General features: G+C 38.9%; 1 protein-coding gene across 1 annotated transcript in view; it reads left to right on the top strand.

Moving 5' to 3' along the window:
• The window catches only part of TPRG1 (tumor protein p63 regulated 1), an 87,517-nt gene that overhangs the window by 767 nt on the left and 65,455 nt on the right, over positions 1–21,295 (top strand). Inside the window, exon 2 of the mRNA XM_016200177.2 lies at positions 5,217–5,308. Coding sequence (XP_016055663.2) covers positions 5,217–5,308 — 92 coding nt within the window. The remainder of the gene's footprint in view (positions 1–5,216; positions 5,309–21,295) is intronic.

The raw sequence follows: 21,295 nt of genomic DNA, 5'->3' as shown, positions 1-21,295 counted from the left end.
GTATGGGCTACAAGGATGGGGTTTGTATATCTGGATGGAAAAAAAATGAGAGTTTGAACTTACAGCATTTGAATTAGTAGAGACAATTTTGTTGGTTTCTAGTACCTACCTCTATCTGGAACCCTCCTTTCTACTTAGAGATCTTCTTTTCCAATCTGTCAACATTCTTGTTAGCTCATAGGCTACAACAGCTGGGATCAAAATTAGAGACTGTGCACTGTGACAAAAGAGACCATCTCATTTTTAATGTGTGCATGGGGCCTCTCATCAGCTTCGATAACCTATTCCCCTTATTATAGTTCATCTGTTATTATTGCTTAGGCATATCTAAAAAAGGCCTCGTGCTTTCTCTGAACAAAAGTACCCCTCAAGGCTAATAACTCGAAGTATATTATGATAATCACTTGATTGTGGTGATGTGTTCAAAGGCAACTTCTTATGAAAGAAACAATACTTGATCCACATGGGGAAAGATATTTTTAAACTCCCTGTAGGACTCTGTATTTGCAGATACCTTATCAGAAAGTTGAAAGCGATTAGAGATGGGGAATTATCTCTAAATTTATACTTGAGAATGTAAATTACATATAAAACTACTGGGACTAAAACTATTTGATCTTTTAATATTTAATTAATGGTTCCCCATGGCCTTTTTATAGCCTGTGTTCTATTGTGAGCAACGAGACTTTAATAAGCAGGTTTGGGACTTCCCGTTGTGTAGCAAGATGCCGTTGCTTTCATGACACTAATTTGGCTTTCATACTCTTTCCCTTTCCTTCTCCTCTTACTGTAGGGTTCCCTGTGTCTTGCTTTTTCATTGGGAGCAGCTAAATATATTAGTTATATTGTTATTTTCTGTGTGAGCTTCTTTCTGGTCTAGAAATTATATATCTCACTGGGCAAAAGGTTTCTCGACTCCCCTCCTTACACTAAAATCCCTTGAAGATTATAATAAAGATGATGATTCTTTCTAAGGGCAGACACTTCACAATAATAAATTAAGATGCATTTCCTTCATTTTCAGGGAAAGACACATTTTCTTTGACTTTACAAATCATATACAATTTACTTTATGTGTTTACCACATAGCTGTCCTATCTGGGCACGATGACATGAAGACAGCCACAGGACAGATCTTGTATCAGTCCCTAGGAGCATTCCTTTCTGCTCCCTTCCCTCACTATCTAGCCGAGGAGTCCAGTACATGGGGAAAATTAGCAGCAGACATGAGTGTCGTTTGTGTGACAACTGGCCCCGGGCTAGTCTCATTCAAAGAAAAGCAAGGAAGCAAAGATGTATGTTTTTGAAATTCTCTCAGGAGCTTTGCTTTGACTGAAGATATTCAGTGCTAGACTATAAGAGAGGATACTGTCCATAATGCTGTAGAGTCACTTAAAGATAAGGCCACCTTCCAATGACTTGTTTCTTAAAATTTAGAATTAGAACTGTATGTGTATTGCCTTGATAAGTTTTCTTTCATCAGATGATGAGTGCATAATTATTTTGTCATTATTTTCTGTTAAGTTATAAGGAGCCTCAGAGCTAGTTGTTTCCATTGCAGTAATCACTTGACCGGCAAATCCTGACATAACTGTTTGCCTTCTATTTATATTATCAATAAGAATTATAATAAAGTCTTTTATTCAGTGTTACCAAATTACCATATGTTTTTGGCATCTCCCAACAGCTCTGTTATAACTAATATTGTCCACCTAACAAATGAATAAATCGATCTATAGAATGAAAAAAATGACTCAACACTGGTCTCCCAGCAAACAGAAAGCCTGAGATTTATACCTTGTGCTCCTCACGAGTCAGCGTTCATACATTTCTATTTCATTTCCAACACTAAGTGGCTGAAGTTAATTTATTATAGTACAATAATAACAAATGGAGGAGAGTAAAACACTTTATTGGAGTAAGTGTATAACTGCTCCACAAGGGCATGGCCAGTGTTTCTACTGACGGAGGAACAGCACAGGCAGGGGGGACACTGACAGGACCCCAGCGACTTCCACACCGCTTGGTAACGAACATGCTTTATTTTTACAGTTTAACTTTTGAAAAAGTGTACACTGAGTCATAACCTCTACCCACTGCCCCCACCCATCGGTTCCTTCCCCATCCTTAGGGAACCACTGCTAACATTTCCATATATCCTTTGAGAGTTACTTTAGGCATATACAAGCAACCATAAATATTTATTCTTATATGCCTTCTTCTTTTTACATGAAAGGTAGCATATTTACCCTCTCTTCTGAACATGTTTTTCTCTCACTTAATAATATATTTTGAAATCTTTCCATGTTAATACAAGTTTCCTCATTTTTAAATGTATTCAACATATTTCATTGCGTAGATTTGTCCCATGATATGTGTAACTAGTCTCTTATTGATAGATATTTGTGTTGCTTCCAAATTTTTGTTACCCACAAACAAGACAGCAAAGAACACTTTATACATGTCATTTTTCATATATGCAAGGCTATCTATAGTATAACTTCACAGAGGTGGAATGTGTAAATCAGAGAATAAATTATTTTGATAGATTTTGCCAGTTGCTTTCCATAAGAAGACAAGTTAAGGTTTTGAAAAATTTCACATTATTCTATTCATTTTCAAATATTTTTGGCAAAGTGCCTGGCATAAAAGCATTCAACAAAATACTTATTTTAGGGTTATTTCATTCTCTAATTCCACTTGTGTGTTTTTCTCCTAAAAAATATTAGTTACACCACCAAATTATATTAGCTGCAGTAGAAATTGTGTGAATATAGGGAGACAGGAAAAATAGCCATGACGAGTCATCATAGAAAGTATTGTGCTTTAGAGCGTTTGAGCAGTGGGCCTGCTAGAGTCAGGGTGCATCACAGGGAGCTGAGGTTGTGTGACGGGAAAATTTTCATGAGATCATAGGAAATTTCCCTCCATGGTGTTCCAGTCTTTCCAGTAGGGTCACTGGGAACCAGTGATGTTGGCACAACCTCCTCTGTCAGTGGGAGCTCAAAGAATATTTGATTACTGTCCCAGAACTTAACTGATTTCGTGACGCACAGGTTACAGTAGGCACGGGGTGCCAGATCAGCTTCCTGACTATGCTTTAACTAGCGGCAGGGAATGGCGAAAGAGTCAGAAATCATTCAATTTACTGCCTGACCGTCCAATTCAACAGGAAACTTCTTAAAGTGACAGAATCAGAATCTCTCTGATTCTGAGAGATTTGGGGCTGTGATCATATATTCTTAAAGATAACAAGGAGGTTTTGATCATCACGTTGGCTCAGGAAGCTTTGTTTGGTCTACTACTTAGATGAGGAAACAGAGGCCAAGGAAAGTCAGATACTTGTCTCTAAGTCACTGAATTTATTTATGACAGATCTGGAATACGAAGCCAGGTCACTCTACTCTGTTTAGGAGTTGACCTGCCCCTTTCCCCGCTAACTTGAGCTGTGTGCAGTAAATTGGAGGAAGGGGAGAGCCAAGTACATAAAGCTCTATACCTTTACCCCCACTTGTTTGAAGCAGCTCCATTCTGTTCCTGTTTTTCATGTATGAAATCTTATATAATTTTTTTTCTTCATCAGTGGACTCTGTGGTCAAAATGTTTGAAAACCTTTTATCATAGACTGAGAAGACAAGCAAACCAAAATCCTCCCACCACCCCACCTCTAGAGAAAAAAGTATTTGAATGGGTCCTAACCAGGCCAGTGTTCCTGTTTTCTTTTGTGAGAAAAGGGTCTCAGACTGGGAGTATTAGGAATGTTAATATATAGAGAAAATAAGGTGGTTAGTATTAAAGCCCTATTATATAGAGAATATATGAAAATTTGCAAGCTGCTTGTCAGTAGCCCAGACTTGGGAATGAGGCCAGCACTGCATTGTAGGCCCAGAAATGGAAGGCCTGGGTTTCTTGTATCTGCAATTTCCTAGCTGAGTGAACTTGACAAGTTACTTCCCTGCACTTGTCCCTTTTTCTACTCCTATAAAATGAAATGGCTTAGACTAAATAAGCCCTAGGATGTGGTTGTGCTCAACCTTGGCTATACTTGGGAGTCATTTGAGATGCTTTAAAAAATACTGATGTACTGATATGTGAGTCCCATCCACTGAGTGTCTGACATAATTGGTGGCCTGCTGAACAGCAGGTGCATTAGGATTTTTGAAAAGCTTTCCTGTTTTTTCTGATGTGCAGACAAGGTTGACAATAACTGTCTAGAGATCAATGGCTCTCATAGTAGAATCCCACACCAACAGTATCATCTGGGAACTTGACAGAAATGCCAGTTCTCAAACCCTCTTCAGACCTACTGAATTAGAAGCTCTAGGGACAGTGGCCAAGCATCTGTGTTTTAAAACACAACTTCACGTAATTCTGATGTGCATTGCAGTTTAAAAGTATCACTGAGCCCGGCTGGCGTGGCTCAGCTGTTGAACATCGACCTATGATCCAGCACCTATGATTCCCAGTCAGGGCACATGTCCAGGTTGTGGGCTCAATCCCCAGTGGGGGGCATGCAGGAGGCAGCCAATCAATGACTCTCATCATTGATGTTTCTATCTCTCTCTCCCTCTCACTTCCTCTCTCTGAAATCAATAAATATATTTAATTTAAAAAAAAATCACTGAGCTGGAAGGTCTGCAAATTCCTGATTGGCACAAGGATTAATCAATTTCCAAGCTTGAGGTTGGCCCATAAGTAGGGGCACCTGCTTGGAGAGGGTGAAGGAAGTGAGGTAAGGAGACAAAAAAAGCTTATTTCCTAGAGACAGCTAAAATTATGGTCAGAATTTTGGAAGAAGTTTTCTCTTTTGTGTTGTTTTTTTGTTTTGTTTTTTTTTTTTTGCCATGGGCTCTTTGAAGAGAGAAAGGTTTGATTTTAAAAATATATTGATTACTAAATGCTTTGAACTTCCTGATAAACATGTTCGTTCAGAAAAACTGGTCCTCTGAAAATCTGTCTTCATTTTTTTGAGAATATGAGTAAGATTATGAAAGACAGGAATTGAATCATGTTGTCCCACCCAAGGAGGGCAGTGTGGTAAATACCAGAGTTCAAGGCCAGGCTCTCCAGCAGTTAGTGCCTAGAACAAATAGGCAAATGTGAGGACTATCTTTCCTGCTCAGCTTTTTGGAGAAGCTGTAGAAATATAATACTAATCACAAGCACAAAGAGGACTCAGTCTTCTCTAAACTAGGTATTTTCTTTTTCTCACTCAGCCGGGGGCCATTGAGACCGCCATGGAAGACTTGAAAAGTCAAATAGACAAGACTTCTGGAGAGAAAATCCAAGGCTTCTGGCTCTTAACAGAGTGAGTAGTTATGGTTCAGGGAGGGGAAGTGGAAATCGAGCCTTTTCCTGGACTCTGCTATAGCAGAATAGGAACTGACCTGTGGAAGAATTTCCTCTAGTCATCGTGTAAAAAATTGACACATCCGGTTAGAAAATAAAGTTTCATAGCACCCCATGGATGATGGTATGACCAGGTTTGACTCCAATGGCTGCTTCCCAGGCTAGTCACTTCACTCAACCATCACTATGACTACCTTAGATCAGGCGCTAGTCATTGACCTCAAGGACTAATGCATTAGCCTCCTATCTGAACTCTCTGGTCCGTTTCTGGCTCTTACAAGCACTCTCACTTCAACCACATGAGGCTACTAACCATCCCGCCCTGGGATGAATGGGAAGGAAGATTAACAAGAGGATGAATGAGGTCAACATATACAGTTTGAATTGTATCTTGAGTACAGTACTGTGAGCAACAAAACAAGGAAAATCATGCAATTAGGATAAAAAAACAAGGTTAAAACCTAAGTCCCTATCACTTTAATAACTGTTCCATTTGCTCCAAAATCTTATATTATCTATACGAGCTTTCATTGTGAGTGAGACCATGAATGTGGCTACCTCTCTGTCCTGCTCTGAAACTCTGAGTGACCTTTTCTTCACCCACTATGAAAATATGAGGAATACCATCGTCTTTACAATATATGTAAAATATTCATAAAGGAAATGAAAGAGGCACCTCTTTTCTGCTACCGAATCCATAACATTAAACAGGGAATGAAGTCAGAATTCCATGTCAGATGCTTAATCGCCTCAGTGAGTTTTCTGACTTGGTAACAAGGTCACCAGAGGTTCAGCAGAACAGCTCAGTAATTCCTGTACCTTGAGTGAAGAGAGTCTGATCCAGTGGCATGCCGAAGCTGGTTCACATGGGCTCATAAGAAGTGAATGGGCCCTGGTTGGTGTGGATCAGTTGGTTGGGTGCCATCCCATGCACTGAAAGGTTGCCAGTTTTCTTCCCAGTCAGGGCACATACCTGGGTTGCAGACTCGATCCCCAGTAGGGGCGTGCAGGAGGCAGCTGATCAATGACCCTCTCACATCAATGTTTCTCTCTCTCCTTCTCCTTTTCCCTCTGTCTAAAAAAAAAAAAAATTAATAAAAAAAATATCTTTAGAAAGAGGTGAATGGTACAATTTCAGGAATTTTGAGGCTCAGTTGTTAGTTATTAAATTTAAATCATATAAAGTTTCTACCAAAATAAATTAAATTTAAAACAAAGGTAATATACTCAAAACTCCTCACTTTCTGATTATTTTACCTCATTTTGCTGTTACGTACGCTCCTGGGGTTATTTATGCCTATAGCATTTGTGTGGTGGGAATACTATGTGGTGGTGGGCTACTGCACATCTCTTCCCAACTGCAAATTCAGTGATGTGACGTTGGCAGCTTGGCATTAACCCTGGGGCAGCAATTACACAAAGGCAATCAGCAAATACCAGAGATCAGAGCTTGATTTATTGTTTTGATTGTCTAAACTTAAGAGAGTAAGGGAGAATATGTTAACAATGCAGGTTAAACTTACAAGTGTGTCGTGTCTGTGGCTGTAACATTATAATAGCACAAAATATTGAGGAAATATTCCTCCAGCACTCAAAAACTTATCCAATTCAGCAAAAATACATCAGCTTTTTCACTGATGAATGGATGAAGATTGGGCAAGTGGCTGAGGAGAGGTAAAGCCAGGCAGAGGCAGCGAGGTTATAGAGGGGCTACAGTCTAGGCCCTTGGCTGGGGCAGAAGCCATCGACTGTTTTCACACCTACATCGCTGACCCTCAGCCCAAGCTGAAAATGACAAAAGCCTCTTCTTGCTGCTCCACCTATCTAATGCACTGCTGCAAAAGCATAAAACGGTGCACACCTTAAAGGAGACATCCTTAGAAGAATTCTGTTGTTTATCACAGAGCATATACTAAAGGGTACATTTAGAACTGAGTGGCAGTGAGCTGAGAACTGACATAGCTGGCCCTGGCGGAGCTTTGTGTTTAATCATCTAGGAGGAAGGAGTCCAGGGTAACTCTTGGCCTTTGTCCTGGGGAACTGATGGGTTGGGGAGATAGGATCTTCCTTCCATAAATGTTAATGTGAAGTGGTGATGGGGGTAGTTGTGCTTATTCCTCTTATTCATAGGCAAAACTTGTCTCTAGTGTCTGGGATCATGTAACTCTAGCTCTTCATTTTTGTGGAAAATACAACAGTCCAGCCAGTATGGCTCAGCGGTTGAGCATCGACCTATGATTCAGGAGATAGCGGTTCGATTCCCGGTCAGGGCACTTGCTCGGGTTGCGGGCTGGATCCCCAGCAGGGTGTGTTAAAGGGGCAGCAGATCAATGACTGTCTCATCATTAATGTTTTTATCTCTCTCTCTCTCTCCCTTCCTCTCTCCGAAATCAATAAAAATATTTGTTTTTTTAAAAAAGAAAAGAAAATACCTACAACATGTTTCATTGTCTACTTTCTGCTATCCCATCTAGGTTTCCATCCAAGGACTTTGGCATAATAAATACATGAAATTCAATCAACTATCTGTATCAAACATATAAACAGTAAAATAAAAGTGAAGTCAATGAGGCAGCCTGGTGTCAGAGAAAGAATCTTGAATTTGGAATCAGGAGATGTGAATTTGAAACCTCACTCTGCTACTTACTAGCAGTGCAGCTGGGTGAATTTGAGTGGGTTTTGTCTATTTTTTATTAGTGAATTTGTTAAAATGTGTTCTTTAGTTCACTAGAAATTCACTGATCTTGAAAGAAGCACATCCAATTTTTGACATGTATTATTGCAGATTTTCTTTATGCATTTTTGCCAAAGATTGTTATAGCATAATAGATAACATTTATTGAGCACTTAAATTGTACCAACTATTGTGATAAGTGCTTTCCATGCATTTGCCATTATATTAGTATAATACATATAATTGTGATGATCTCTTAATGCCACCTCTTTCAGGTTTTTCCTCGCATTGTTCCTGGTTATCATGTAGTTTTTGTGAAGTGACTCAATCATTCACCTATTATTGGACAATTACTTTCCTAATTGCTAATGGCTACTCACATTTAAGGGTTTATAATATTCTTTTAAACTTAAAGCACATGCCTGGCTGGCATGGCTCAATGGTTGAGCATTGACCTATGATCCAGGAGACCCAGGTTCGATTCCCAGTCAGGGCACATGCCCGAGTTGTGGGCTCAATTCCCAGTTGGGGGTGTGCAGGAGGCAGCCAATCAATGACTCTCTTACCATCAATGTTTCTATCTCTCTCCCCCTCTCCTTTCCCCTCTCTGAAATCATAAAGATATATTAAAAACAAATAAACTTGAAGCACAAAGTAAGGGACCTTTATAAGGGGGTAGAGTAAAACTGCATGATTAGAAAGAGAAATAAAAATACAAGGCATTCCCCATTTATTTTTTGAAAAAAAAGAAGTCATATTTCTATTGTACTTTATGGTTTAAAAAGTGTTCATTTAAGTCCATCTTCACAGCAATCATCTGAGGTAGGAAACATTACCTACAGTTACACATGAAGAAATCAAGGCTCAGATTAACACAGCTCCTAAGTAACAAAGGTGGGTCCAACGCATTATGCTGGCCTGACTTTTGCTAAAATAGTCCTTTAGTGATTGTGCACAGTTCTACATGTGCCTCATATTAAATTGTAGCTTGTGGTTCCTCTGACAGAAGCATGTTGTATAAACTCAGAATTCTGCTTCTTGGCTTCGGTGGGGTAAGAGGCAGTATTCAGAGCACCTCTGCTTAATTTAGGAAGATTCCCCAGAAGAAATCTCCCTCCTAGATGTTTAAATAAAAAGAAAGGCATACTGGGACATTGCAGAACAGGTGGCTGGGAACTGTGTTTCAGGTACCAGGTGCCTCTTTGGAGTACACTGATCCCCAAAGCAGCACTGCATGTGATTGCTTTTATACCTCCTCTCACACGTGGTTCTCAGACAGACCCACAGGAAAAGGCAAGCAGGAACTATTGGCTTCATTTTATGGATGAAGAAACTCAGAAATGAAATGACCTGTCTAAGGGCAACCACTTATTAAGGGTCATAGGAGGGCTTGACTTCTGTTACCCCCCACCCAGCCTCGTTGTCTTCTCATAGCACTGTTCTTGCTGCCTTTTGTGATTGTTTCATCCCTCAACAGAATGATCACTGCAGTTTGAATTGGTTAAATGATCTTAGTGCCTGTGTCTGGTATCTTTGTTGATTGTCTATTGTTTTCAAGGAGAAGGGTCAGAGATTCATAGAACAGATTCAGACACTTTTCCTTTCCAGTTCATGCTCTGCCTTTTGCTGTTTATTTGACATTCTTCAGTCTTTTTCTAGAATTAACTAAAAAGTCAGATAGTTGTAGGGGATGGTGGGTGTCACTAATGGGTAAGGTCAATCACATTTTATCTTGTCACAGTCTAATTTTGCCATAAGGAAAGCTGAACTATTTTTGTGATGAAAAATATGGCTACTTATAATTAAAAAATAAAAAAACCCTGGAAATCAGGGATTTATCATCCTTTTAAACATGACTAATAAACATACTATGAAAATTAAGTTAACATTCTAAACTGTTTCTCCTACCCAATTCCATGGCTTCTGTGTACTTTTATTTACATATTGTAGATACTTGTGATTCAAAGTGTGGACTTGGGATTAGCAACACTAGCAGCACCTAGGAACTTGCTAAAATGCTGACCCTCAGGACCCACCCAGACAGACTGAGCCTGAAGCTGCATTCTCACAGAATCCCCAGTTGAGGCATCTACTGTTTGAAACTCTTGACTGACACGAGCACTCACCCAGATCACTCTCATGCTATGTTCTGAGGACTTCAGTGGGCTCTCATTGCCTGCATACTCTTTTGCTTCATCCTCAAGACCCTGCATGTCATGGACTGACAATCAAATTGCCTGCTGTTCCCCAAAATTTTCTGACATAATTTCTTGACCTTATCATTGCGCTCACCCAGTTTGCTCTATTTTATAAGCCTTTTCCTGCTTTCTGTTCATCTAGATCTCTGTCCTTCAGGAATGTTATGTCCATAAATGATAATTCAACCGAAATAATTTTCTCTTCCTTCTTTGCACTTACGTTGTACTTCATAGGATAGTTCATGTGCACATTGTGAGGAAAGCATTTCTTGAGACAGGGCCTGATTCTGATTTAGCTTTGTTCAGGCCCATCTGTGTCCACCTCCGAGTGCTTAGTACAATGTCTGGCACATGGTAGGTCTCAGAACCTATCATAGACTTGACTTGAATTTAATTCTAATAGAGTCATCTACTGTTTGAAGCCCTTCACTGACATGAGCAGGATCCATCCATCGAGTTCCTGGCCCTCCAAGCTGCCTCTATTTCCCTGGCCCTCCAAGCAGCTCAAAGCCCAAAGAGACTTCCTCCGTCCTTGGGTGAAAGCACTCAGGCTGAAAAGTGCCTCCAATCTATCAAGATGTTAATGACCTGTGGCAGGACTCTGGCAGCAAGGAAAGCACCTTCGTTGCCAGAATCCATTTATACTGGGTGGGTGTTTTCGACAACCACTTAATTAAACACATTGCTTTTCTCTATAAATTCCCCGTGGCAGCAGTTTCATCCAGATAGCTAATGGTCCCTGAGTGACCTGAATTATAGGACAGTGAGGGCATTTAGTTACTGCAGGCACAGATGTACTTGGAAGTGTTTGTTTTCTCAAGACTTCTACCAATTAGGGAGGGAGTTAGAAAGATCCAAGAGGTGAAAAAAGTCTGATGCAGCTAAATGCCCAGTGCCATCATTTACTAGCTATGTGACCTTGGTTATGTAAATATCTGATATTCTCTGGGCCTCAGTTTTGTCATTTATAAAATGAGACTGTAAAGAGGGTTATTAATTTAAGAATTAAATTACCTATATATGTAAAATACTTAAAAGAATTTTTGCTACATTGTATGTACCACCTAAGAATTGGCTTTTGTTATTATTTATTCACATTCATTCATACATTCATTTAAGTATTTACCAAGCTCCTTTCATAAGCCAGATTCCACCCTGATGAAAATACAGAGGCAAATAAGACAAACTTTCTGTCTTCAAGGAGCTCTCAGTCTTGTGGGAAAGGAAGCATGTAAATGAACTCACAACAGAATATGATACATGCTGATCAACGATCCTGTAGATGATTCTATGGGAACACAGAGCTCACTGTGTCTGTATTGTTGAGTTAGACAAAAGGTGTAGACAGACTTAAAGGAGGAAGATAAATTTCCAAAAATGAGAAAGAGCATTCCATGCAGGGAACCACAAGTGGTGGCTGGACTATAGTGATCAAGAGTGAAAGACCTAGAAACAGTTAGAAAGCTACAGAGGAGCCAGAAAGACAAGAATTTTGAATTTCAGACTAAAAAATTTAGATCGTATATTTTTCTGGAGTCACAAATTGGAGATCCATAGGCCATTTGAATGTTTTTAGATAAGGTATGTCTTACCATTTTGCCAATATCTTGCCTTGTATGGGCCCATCTTCATTCCCATTATGCAGTGCTATATGGTGAGCTCGCCTACATGTGAGAGCCAACTGTGTGCATCTCTTCCAACCACATGTCCCGTATGACCTCACATTTGTATATTGAATTCAGTCATGGTAAGTAGATATACGCCAAGGAAATGAAATAGGGCATCGTCATCATCATTATTATTTTAGAATGTGTTTACCATTTACAGCACACCACTGTCTTATGTTTTCTTCATGACCACCGTAGGCATTTTTTTCTTGAGTTACTGAAAGGTATCAAATAGAATATTGACATTTTTGGAAAAGCAGTAGGTTCTGGAAATAATTTTCAATAATTTAAACTTAATCTTGATTACTTAGGGGGCTGCCAATGCATGTTTTATTAAAGAAAACAAATAAGACCTCAATCTTAATATTGTTATCAACACATTTAAGCCACTACAGCTGTTATACAAACAACTATTATAGACTCTTATGAATAAACATGAGGCCTGATTCACAAACAGTAAGTTGTTTCCACTCTATGGGGTCCCTAGGTTGTCCCAAAGTGCCCTGTTATAGGGAAGGTAGGGGGGTCTAGGAGGACTAATCGATTTGAACGGGAGGGAGCCTCTGTTTTCAATGGTCTGTTTAATAAAAACAACTACAAAGTTTAGGAATTGCTGTGGCTTCTAAAATGCTGTGCTATGTGAATTAACCAAAATGCAGACTTCTGAGCAAAGAAAATTACCAGGCTAAGAGAAGGTATTATATAATAATAAAGGATCAACCCACCATAAAGACAGAGCAATTCTAAAAGTGTATGCACCAAACAACAGAGCTGCAAGATTGTAAAATAAAGACTGATAGAACTGAACAGAGAAATAGACAAATTCATAATTGTAGTTGGAGACTTCAGCACCATTCTGTCAATAATTAATATGACAAATAGGCAGAAATTCAGGAAGGATTTAGAAGAACCCAGCAGGACCAAATTAACATTTACAGGCCACTTCACCCTGTAACAGCAGAATACATGTACTTTTCAAGCACCCACAGAACGTAAACCAAGATCTAACATATTCTGAGCCACAAAATAAATCTCACCAAATGAAAAAGAACTGAAATCACAGAGTATGTCCTCTGACTATACAGGAAGCAAACGAGAAATTAGTAACAGAAAGATAAAGGGCAAATCTCCAAACGCTTAGAAACAAAGCAGCATACTTCTAAATAACCCAGGCATCGAAGAAGGAGTTTTAAGGAAATAAAAAGTATATTGAACTGCCTGGCCGGGCGTTGAGCATGGACCTGTGATCCAGGAGATCGCTGTTCGATCCTCGGTCAGGGTACATGCCAGGGTTTCGGTCTCAATCCCCTGTGGGAGGCATGCAGGAGGCAGCCAATCAATGACTCTCTCATCACTGATGTTTCTATCCCTCTCCCTCTCCCTTCCTCTCTCTGAAATCAATAAAGACATATTAAAAGAAAAAAAAGTACATTGAAGCAAAATCAAACGAAAATACAAAATATTGCAATGTGTGGGTACTGTCAAAGCAGTCTTGAGTGACACATTTATAGTGAGGAAAAGTCTTCAAACAACAATCTAAGATCTTGCTACAAAAAACCAGACAAAGAAGACCAGTCAAACCCAAAATGAGAAGAAGAAAGGAAATAAGAAAAAGAGGAGTAGAAATCAATGAGAAAAAAACAAAAACAATATAGAAAAATTAATGAAGCAAAAGCTGGTTCTCTAAAAGTTTAACAAAATTGACAAGCTTTTAGCAAGTTTCCTAAAAAAGAGGAGAGAAGATACAAACTGCCAATATTAGGAATGAAACGGGTATCACTACAGACTGCAAACGACAAAGAGACAATAAGTGATTATAGCTAACAACTCTACGTACATAAACTTGACAACTTAGATGTAATGGACCAATTTCTCAAAACACAAAAACTACCACAAGCTTCCCAATATGAAGCAGATATTTGAATAGACCCTATAATGATTAGGAAATTGAGTTTTCACTTAAAATCGCCCCAAAAAGAATTATCCAGGCCTAGACAGTTTCACTGGAGAATTCTGTAGAAAAAAAATGAACACCAATTTACATAATCTTTTCCAGAAAATAGAAGAGGAGGGAACATTTCCCAGCTCATTCTATGAAGCTAGTTTTGACCTGATACTAAATCTAAACAAAGACAGAACAAACATAAAACTATAAATAAGTATCCCTAATGAATAAAAATGTAAAAATTCTTAACAAAATGTTAACAGATAGAATTCAGCATATATAAAAAAATTATATGCCGTGACCAACTGGGGTTTATTCCAGGGATGAAAGGCTGCTTCGGTATTGGGGAATTAATCAGTGTAGTCCACCATATTAGCAGGCTAAAAAAGAGAAATCACATGATTAAGTCAATCCATATAAAGAAAGCATTTGCCAAAATTCAACATACCCATTCATGATAAAAGCTCTCAGAAAAATAATAGAAGATAACTTTTTCAATTTGATGAGGAACATCTACATAAAACCTATAGTTAACATATGCTATTAGGAAAAGATTAATGTTTTCCCTCTAAGATTGGCAACATACAGCTCAGAAAGGAAGAAATAGAAACAGTTCCCAACTGTAGATAGCATACTAGTCTTTGTAGAAAAAATTTAAGGAATTTACAAATCAATTCCCAGAACTAATAAGTTAGTTTAGCAAGGTTTCAGGGTACAAGATCAACACACAAAAATCAGTTGTATTTCTTTATATAGTGCCATTAAAAAAGTGAATACAAATTAAAAATACAATAACATTTGTAATTACTCAAAGAAACAAGGAGTATTTAGGCATAAATCAAATAAAATATGTATAGGACTTCCATGCTGAAAGCTACAAAATGATCCTGAAAGAAATGAAAGATCTAATAAATGGTGAGACATACCGTGTTAATAGATTGGAAGACTCAGTATAGTAAAGATGTCAATACTCCATACATTTGACATCCAGGTTCAACATAATTGCTTTCAAATTCCCAGCAAGATATTTTTGTAGGTATAGACAATATTATTCTAAAACTTTTATTGAGAGACAAAGAATTAGAATAGTGAAAGCAATTCTCAAAGAAAATGAAGTGCATTTCACTGCCAATTCCTATGTTCTACTGTGTAAGTTCAGCCCTGGCCATGGCTGATGAAACAAAGAGGGATTAACCCATTCGCTGGACTGTGACCTCAAAAAAGCTACCTCTAAAGAATGACTTGGACTAAAAGAACTCCCTATCTTGAGAATTTGAACTTGGAGCTACAGAGCTACAGAGGCCAGTTAGCTATGAGAGCTGTTCTGAATACTCATGTATAGTCAAGATAAAGGAAACAATTATAGGTCACAGGCAAGGTGGAATTAAAGAGGAACAAACATTGTCAGTAAGTAGAAAGAGCACACCGGTCAAGAGGAAACAGATGAGATGTGTAGAGAGACACTCAGGAATCCTGAGAGAGCCCCTGAGACGTAGTTTCATTCCTTGTGGTTTTCCAGGTTTCAGAAAGCCCAATCATAAATCCCGTTCTTAGATTTCTGTGGAATTCCTTAGAGTATTTTATAACACATCTCCCCTTCTTGGGCTTGCCTCATTTGGACTGTGTCTCCTGAACCCACAGAGCTATAATTAACATAGTACAATAAGCAGATATCTCTCCAATTAAAAAAAAAAAATTAAAACAATGGAGGTGGCATGGCGTGAGCGTTTGTTTATCTTGTTCCTCATTCCTCCCCTTTCTGCCACCTCTTCAAAATTAGACCTTATTCTCCTGCCAGCTTCCTTGGCTTCTGAGCAACTGAATCCCCTAAAATGAAGTCAGAGGAGGAGAGAATCGATCAGGGGTGGGACTCTAGTTAGCTCCTGGTGTGCTGCGGAGGACTGGAGTTATTCAGCAGCTATTCGGAAGCTTTGCAGGAAAGAAAGAGGGTGAGGTGTGCCCAGAGTCTTTTCTTTTGTGTAGCTTTTAATCTACCCTCTTACTGATGGTACTGTGGTAGGGAGAGCAAAGTAGCCTGGCTGCGTAGGAAAAATAAGTGGGAGAAGCAGCTGGGTGGAATGCACACGGCCTGGGCAGGGGGTCAGAGAGATGGATTCTGGCTGTGGCTCTGTCACTCAGCACTAGATGCATATCTCTTTACTGAAGCTTGGTTCCTCCATCTGTAAAGCAGGGAATAGTAACCATTTAATGTGAAAAACATTCATAAACTGCAGAGAAACTGTGGTGTTTCCAGCATGTAATCTGGCTTCTGCTTTAAATCTCCCTCCGCTTTCCTCCTAGCTCCTTTTGCTTCGGTCACACTGACTGCCTTGCTGTTTTGTGCACATGATGGATCTGATCGCAATACCATTCCCACAGATTTTTTCCTGTCTCCCTTTTGTCCAGGTCTCGATATTCATGTGTCTATTTCCTTTGGTTTATATCCCCTCCTGGAATGTAAGTACAAGAGGAACAGGGGCCTGTTTGGCTCACCACTATCTCACTAGAGCCTGGAGTGTAATAGTTGCTCGATAAATATTTGTTGGATGGCTAAAGGGGATTATTTCTGGACTAGTTACCTGGTATTGCTTTTCTAAGAAAAGCCTTCCTATTGCCACAGAGAGAGACAAAATTCAATTGAAAATCAATGACTTTATTTTGAGCAATTGTTCTTAGCTGCTTCCCTTGTGACTTCTGACTTGGGGTCATATTTTAATCCACTGTTGGCTTCTCTGCCAGGGTATCTGAGTGTGACATGATGCCTGCAGGTGACACTCTTGTGAGTTTCCTACTGGGTTTTTGTTTCAAATCCTTTTGGTCTTCCACAGCAGCCATCTATAAAGGGAACTTCACAGATCATTATGTAATATTATGGTCTGGATTTTAAGACAGAGTAACTTGAACATAACTTCCAACATCATAAAAATATGCCCAGCTGTGGGCGACAAATAAACAGTCATATGTCTTATGTATGTGGCATTAATGACTACTCTTTCCGTTTTTGGACAATGAAATAGAAATATTTTGTATATCTGAAAACTAATAAGTTAGAAGAAGTCTCATTAAGTGATTTACTTTAATCAGCTATTCATTAATTTATTTGTTAATTCAATAAATGGTGCCAAATTGTTTAAAGGGGATTTAGAGGAGTTCATTGTTATCATCATCATCACCATCATCATCATATTAGTAGTTAGGAATAATTGAGTATTTTATATGCCTTCTATTTTACTAAGTGCTCTATATGCTCTATTTCTTAAAGTCACAACAATCCTATGAGGTATGTACTATTATTATCTCCATTTTGAAGATGTGAAAAATAAACTCTAGAAAGGATAAGTAACTTCTGCAAGATCTTACAGCTTATAAGAGGCAGAGTTGCATCTCTAGCCCTGGGCCTGTGTGATAGGAAGCCCACCACTGCTAAGGAAGCCAGCACTTGATATGTTAGATAAAATAAAGACATATATGGTTAAAATGAGCCTTCAGCTCAAGGAGTCTTGACAAAACTGCTGGTCAACTTCAGTTTGTTTTCAAGGAAGGGACATAAGAAAAGAAATTAGTGTTCACAAAGCAGTTACTCTATACCAGGCCAGGCTAGGGCTATTACATGATATAGTGATGCTCTCTGGTGTTGGTTATCCTGGGTGGGAGACTAGGAGCAGAAGAGGTTCATTCCTGGAGTTTAAGGAACTTTTGATAAAGTGAAGGTGGTCAGGACTAATTATCTGGATGGGACATATTCTGAGGCATTCTATTGTAAAATGTTGGGTAAACCATGAATCTTCCAGGGCCACATAAAAATTATTTGGGTCTAAACTCACAGAGGTCTCACTTCGTTGGCTGAAAGCTCCTAGGTATGGCTCAAATTCCTAGATCAGCTCCTGAAAATGGCCTGGTCTTTCATACCTTGGTATGCACCTGGATATCTTTTAAGAGGCTATAGGTGCCTGGAATCCCATCTCAGCAATCCTGAATCAGAATATTCATGGGTGCTACCCTCGTCTTTAAGAGTAATTTTTTATTTTCATGATTTTGATTTACATACTATTTAATTTACAAACACTCCTCATTTAACAAGTCATTCTGTACATGTTGCTACACGTTTGCACATATACATCCCTGTACGTTTGCATAGGGTGCTTCCTCTGTCTAAAATTAATCACCCTGTCTTCTGCATCATGTGATCTTCTGCTCATCCTTCAAAACCTACAGCACATTTTACCTAGAGGCTTGCTTGACTTCCTAGGTGGTTTAAGATGCCTTTCGGTAGAGCAAAGTGTTTAATTAAAAGCTGGGCTCTGGGGGCAGACTCCCTCAGTTTGAATTCCAGTTTCAGAACTTGGCTGTATGACTTTGGGCAAGTTACTTAACCTTTTAATGCCTTCACTTCTTATCTGTAAAGTGGGGATAATGACCCTGTCTTCCTCACAGGGTTGCTGTGAGCATAAATGAAGTAATCCTTATGAAGCACTTAGAGCAAAACTCACACAAAGTAAGCATTAAATGTTAGCCATTAATCGTGACTTCCATAGCATTGAGTACTAATTTCCACCCTATTGTTTATCACTCTGTACTATAATATTTAATTTACCAGTCTTCTCCCATAGTAGATTATACATTTCTTAATGACAGGGACAATTGTAGATAACTTTATAGTCTGAGAACCTATGTAATATCTTTAATAGACACTCAACAATGTTTATTGATAAACTGGAGAGATTTCATTACCTTCCTAATGGATGACAGTTTGATAAAGTACAAAGTTCAAAGGTTTAAAGTGAAATTTACTTTGGATGAATTCTGACTAAGTTACTTAGAACAATTTAACGTCCTGTATCAGTCAGCTGGTGCTGCTATAACAAAATACCATAGACTTGTTGTCTTAAACAGCAGACATTTATTCCTCAGTTCTGGAGGCAGGGAAGTCCAAGATCCAGATGCCTACAGATTGGGCCTTCTTATTGTGTACTCACATCCTGAAGAGAGGGAGCTCTGGTGTCTCTTTTTCTTCTTATAAGGGTACTAATTCCATTCTGGGAGTAATCTCCCAAAGGCCCCACCTCTTAGTACCATCACATTGGAGACTAGGGCTTTAACATATGAATGAGTGGAGGCGACGGTCAGTCTATAATGCCTCCCTGAGCCTCAGTTTCCTCATCTGTCTTCATCAGGATTGTTTGGTGGGTATTAAAAGAGGTAACATGTACATTGTATTTGTTGTATTTGCCATAGTACCTAATCCAGAGAAGTCCAATAAATGGAGGCTTCTCTTATTATAATTTTTAAAAAATTCATGGCAGAATTATTTATATGTCCATGCAGATCACAAAGGTTTTAGACCTGACACACATACACATACATATGTATGTATATTGTATATACATATATAAATATATATATATTTAAACTCATAAACCCTTTTGTTTTCTGAGGGGAAAAATGACCATTTTTTATCTGCAATTAACTGGAACTATGGCATTCCATGATAGGACTTCTTTTACTCAGGAAAAAAAATAGTCTCTGTGGATATATAACTGGATGTTTCCAGGTTCATCCTATCTGTTTTATGGGAACATTCTGTTTGTCTTATAGAGGTACACATTAAAGAAGTGTTGAAGAAATGAATAAATAATCCTCAGACTTATTTTTGGTGTACATTCCAAAGAATCATTTGTACTTTGTAACTTGTGCTTTTCCAACACTGACATGTTCATCAAGTGGTAGGAAATGAAGTGTTGATGAGCACCTTCTTTAAAGGCATCAGTTAAGTGCCTGGGATTCCTTTCCCTCAGCCCTGTGGGCAATGGACTAGAAACCTGGAGTCCTGAGTTTGTGGTCTTGTGTTACCATTATCAAGTCTCATCTCAACTTTGGGTGCCAAATTAACTCTTCCCTATGTGGTTTCAGGATAACTCTGTATCCTTTAAGAGTAGAATGCTCTTCTCTGTATCCCCAGTAGCTAGCACAGAATCTGGCACATGACTTGCTGTTTGGGGGAGTAGAGAGGAAAAATGAACCACAGGAAGTCAAATCAGGGGACCTGGGAATAGGGAAAGTTTATAGACTTTGGATTTTTATTAGTATACTGTTTTTTTGGTTGGTCCTCTATTTTAAACAAATCAGAGAGGCCTAGGAAAAGAGAAACCAACTGACTGAAAGAACTGCATGTGGATTATTTAACTGAAGGTTTTATAAGTCTTCACTTAACTCAGAGGGAGGGAAATTGCTTTGCTTCAATGCCATGCATTTTTCATCTGTTAGTGTTTGAAGAGCAAACCCAAATTGGATTCTCTTCAGGGCCTGGAACCCAGTGGGTAGTCAGGGAATATGCTGGAATGAATGATTCAGTGTTCTTCTCCTGGGTTGCTGATTCCTCCTTAGCCAAGATACTGTCTTCCTCTTTCAAGGGCTGGGCTATACTGAGAGGCCAGAGGGACACACAAAGGAAGGTTGATTTGTCAATCAGATAGTTACTCTGTTCAGTATCAGGGAAGATGTCTCTACTGAATGGTGTGTGTGTGTGTTTGTGTGTACTCGTGTATGAATGTGTGTGGGGTAATAATATTAGAAAAAACAATTTTTTGGAAGAAAATAATTTCTAAACCACAAATTGATTTGACACAGCCTTAAAAGAGCAACTGAAAGTATTGTTAGGCATAGGGCTGGGACCTCTGGGAAGGCATCTGGTATGGTTTGAGTAACTGGATGGAGGTTCTGGAAACTCAGACAGGTCCTTCCTGTCATTGTTAGTTCGCTCTTGCCCTCTGCTGGCGAAACTGTTGTCATCTCAGGAAACTGCAAATTTCTCAGAGCTCCTAGGTTCCTCATATATTGGGGAAATAGGGGTCCTTCCTTGTCAAGCAGAGAAATGACACAAGTGCTGAAGAACACTGGTGGGGAGAGGGGATGTGGCAGATGCCAGGAGAGACTGGCTCTCACAACAGAGGCAGTAATCTTACCATTTTAGTTTTTTATTCCATGCCCTGCTCACTTACTAAGATCCTGCTCTCTCTTTGGTTCTGTACTGAGCACAGTGAGGGGACCCAGATAAAACTAAGGCACCATCTCTACATCAAATGTGGGGAAAATGATAGGACAAGAACAGAAATCACAATCATATAGACAAGATTGTGACTAGAGTCACAACTGAGGCACTGACAAAGGCTGGTGTGTATTTGAAGAAAAAGAAACATGACATCCACTTTGCAGGGGAGATGTGATAGTGAAGCTCCATGAAACAGCAAGCATTTAAGCTGAAGACTTGAAGAGCAGGAAAAATTTATTATTTTAAAATATATATTTTATCATAAAAGTAGAATATGTTCATTGTAAAAAAATTAGATTGGTTTATAAAAAGCATGAAAAGAAATAAGTCACTTGAACTCTCACCACACAAACATTTTGATCTATGTATTTTGTGGTTGTTACAAAACTGAAATTATACTGAAGGTAACATTTT

The sequence above is a fragment of the Miniopterus natalensis genome, chromosome 6 (assembly GCF_054644295.1).
Source record: "Miniopterus natalensis isolate mMinNat1 chromosome 6, mMinNat1.hap1, whole genome shotgun sequence".
Lineage (NCBI taxonomy): Eukaryota > Metazoa > Chordata > Mammalia > Chiroptera > Miniopteridae > Miniopterus > Miniopterus natalensis.
Note: the sequence above shows the minus strand (reverse complement) of the source record. Positions and strands in the feature narration are given on the sequence as shown.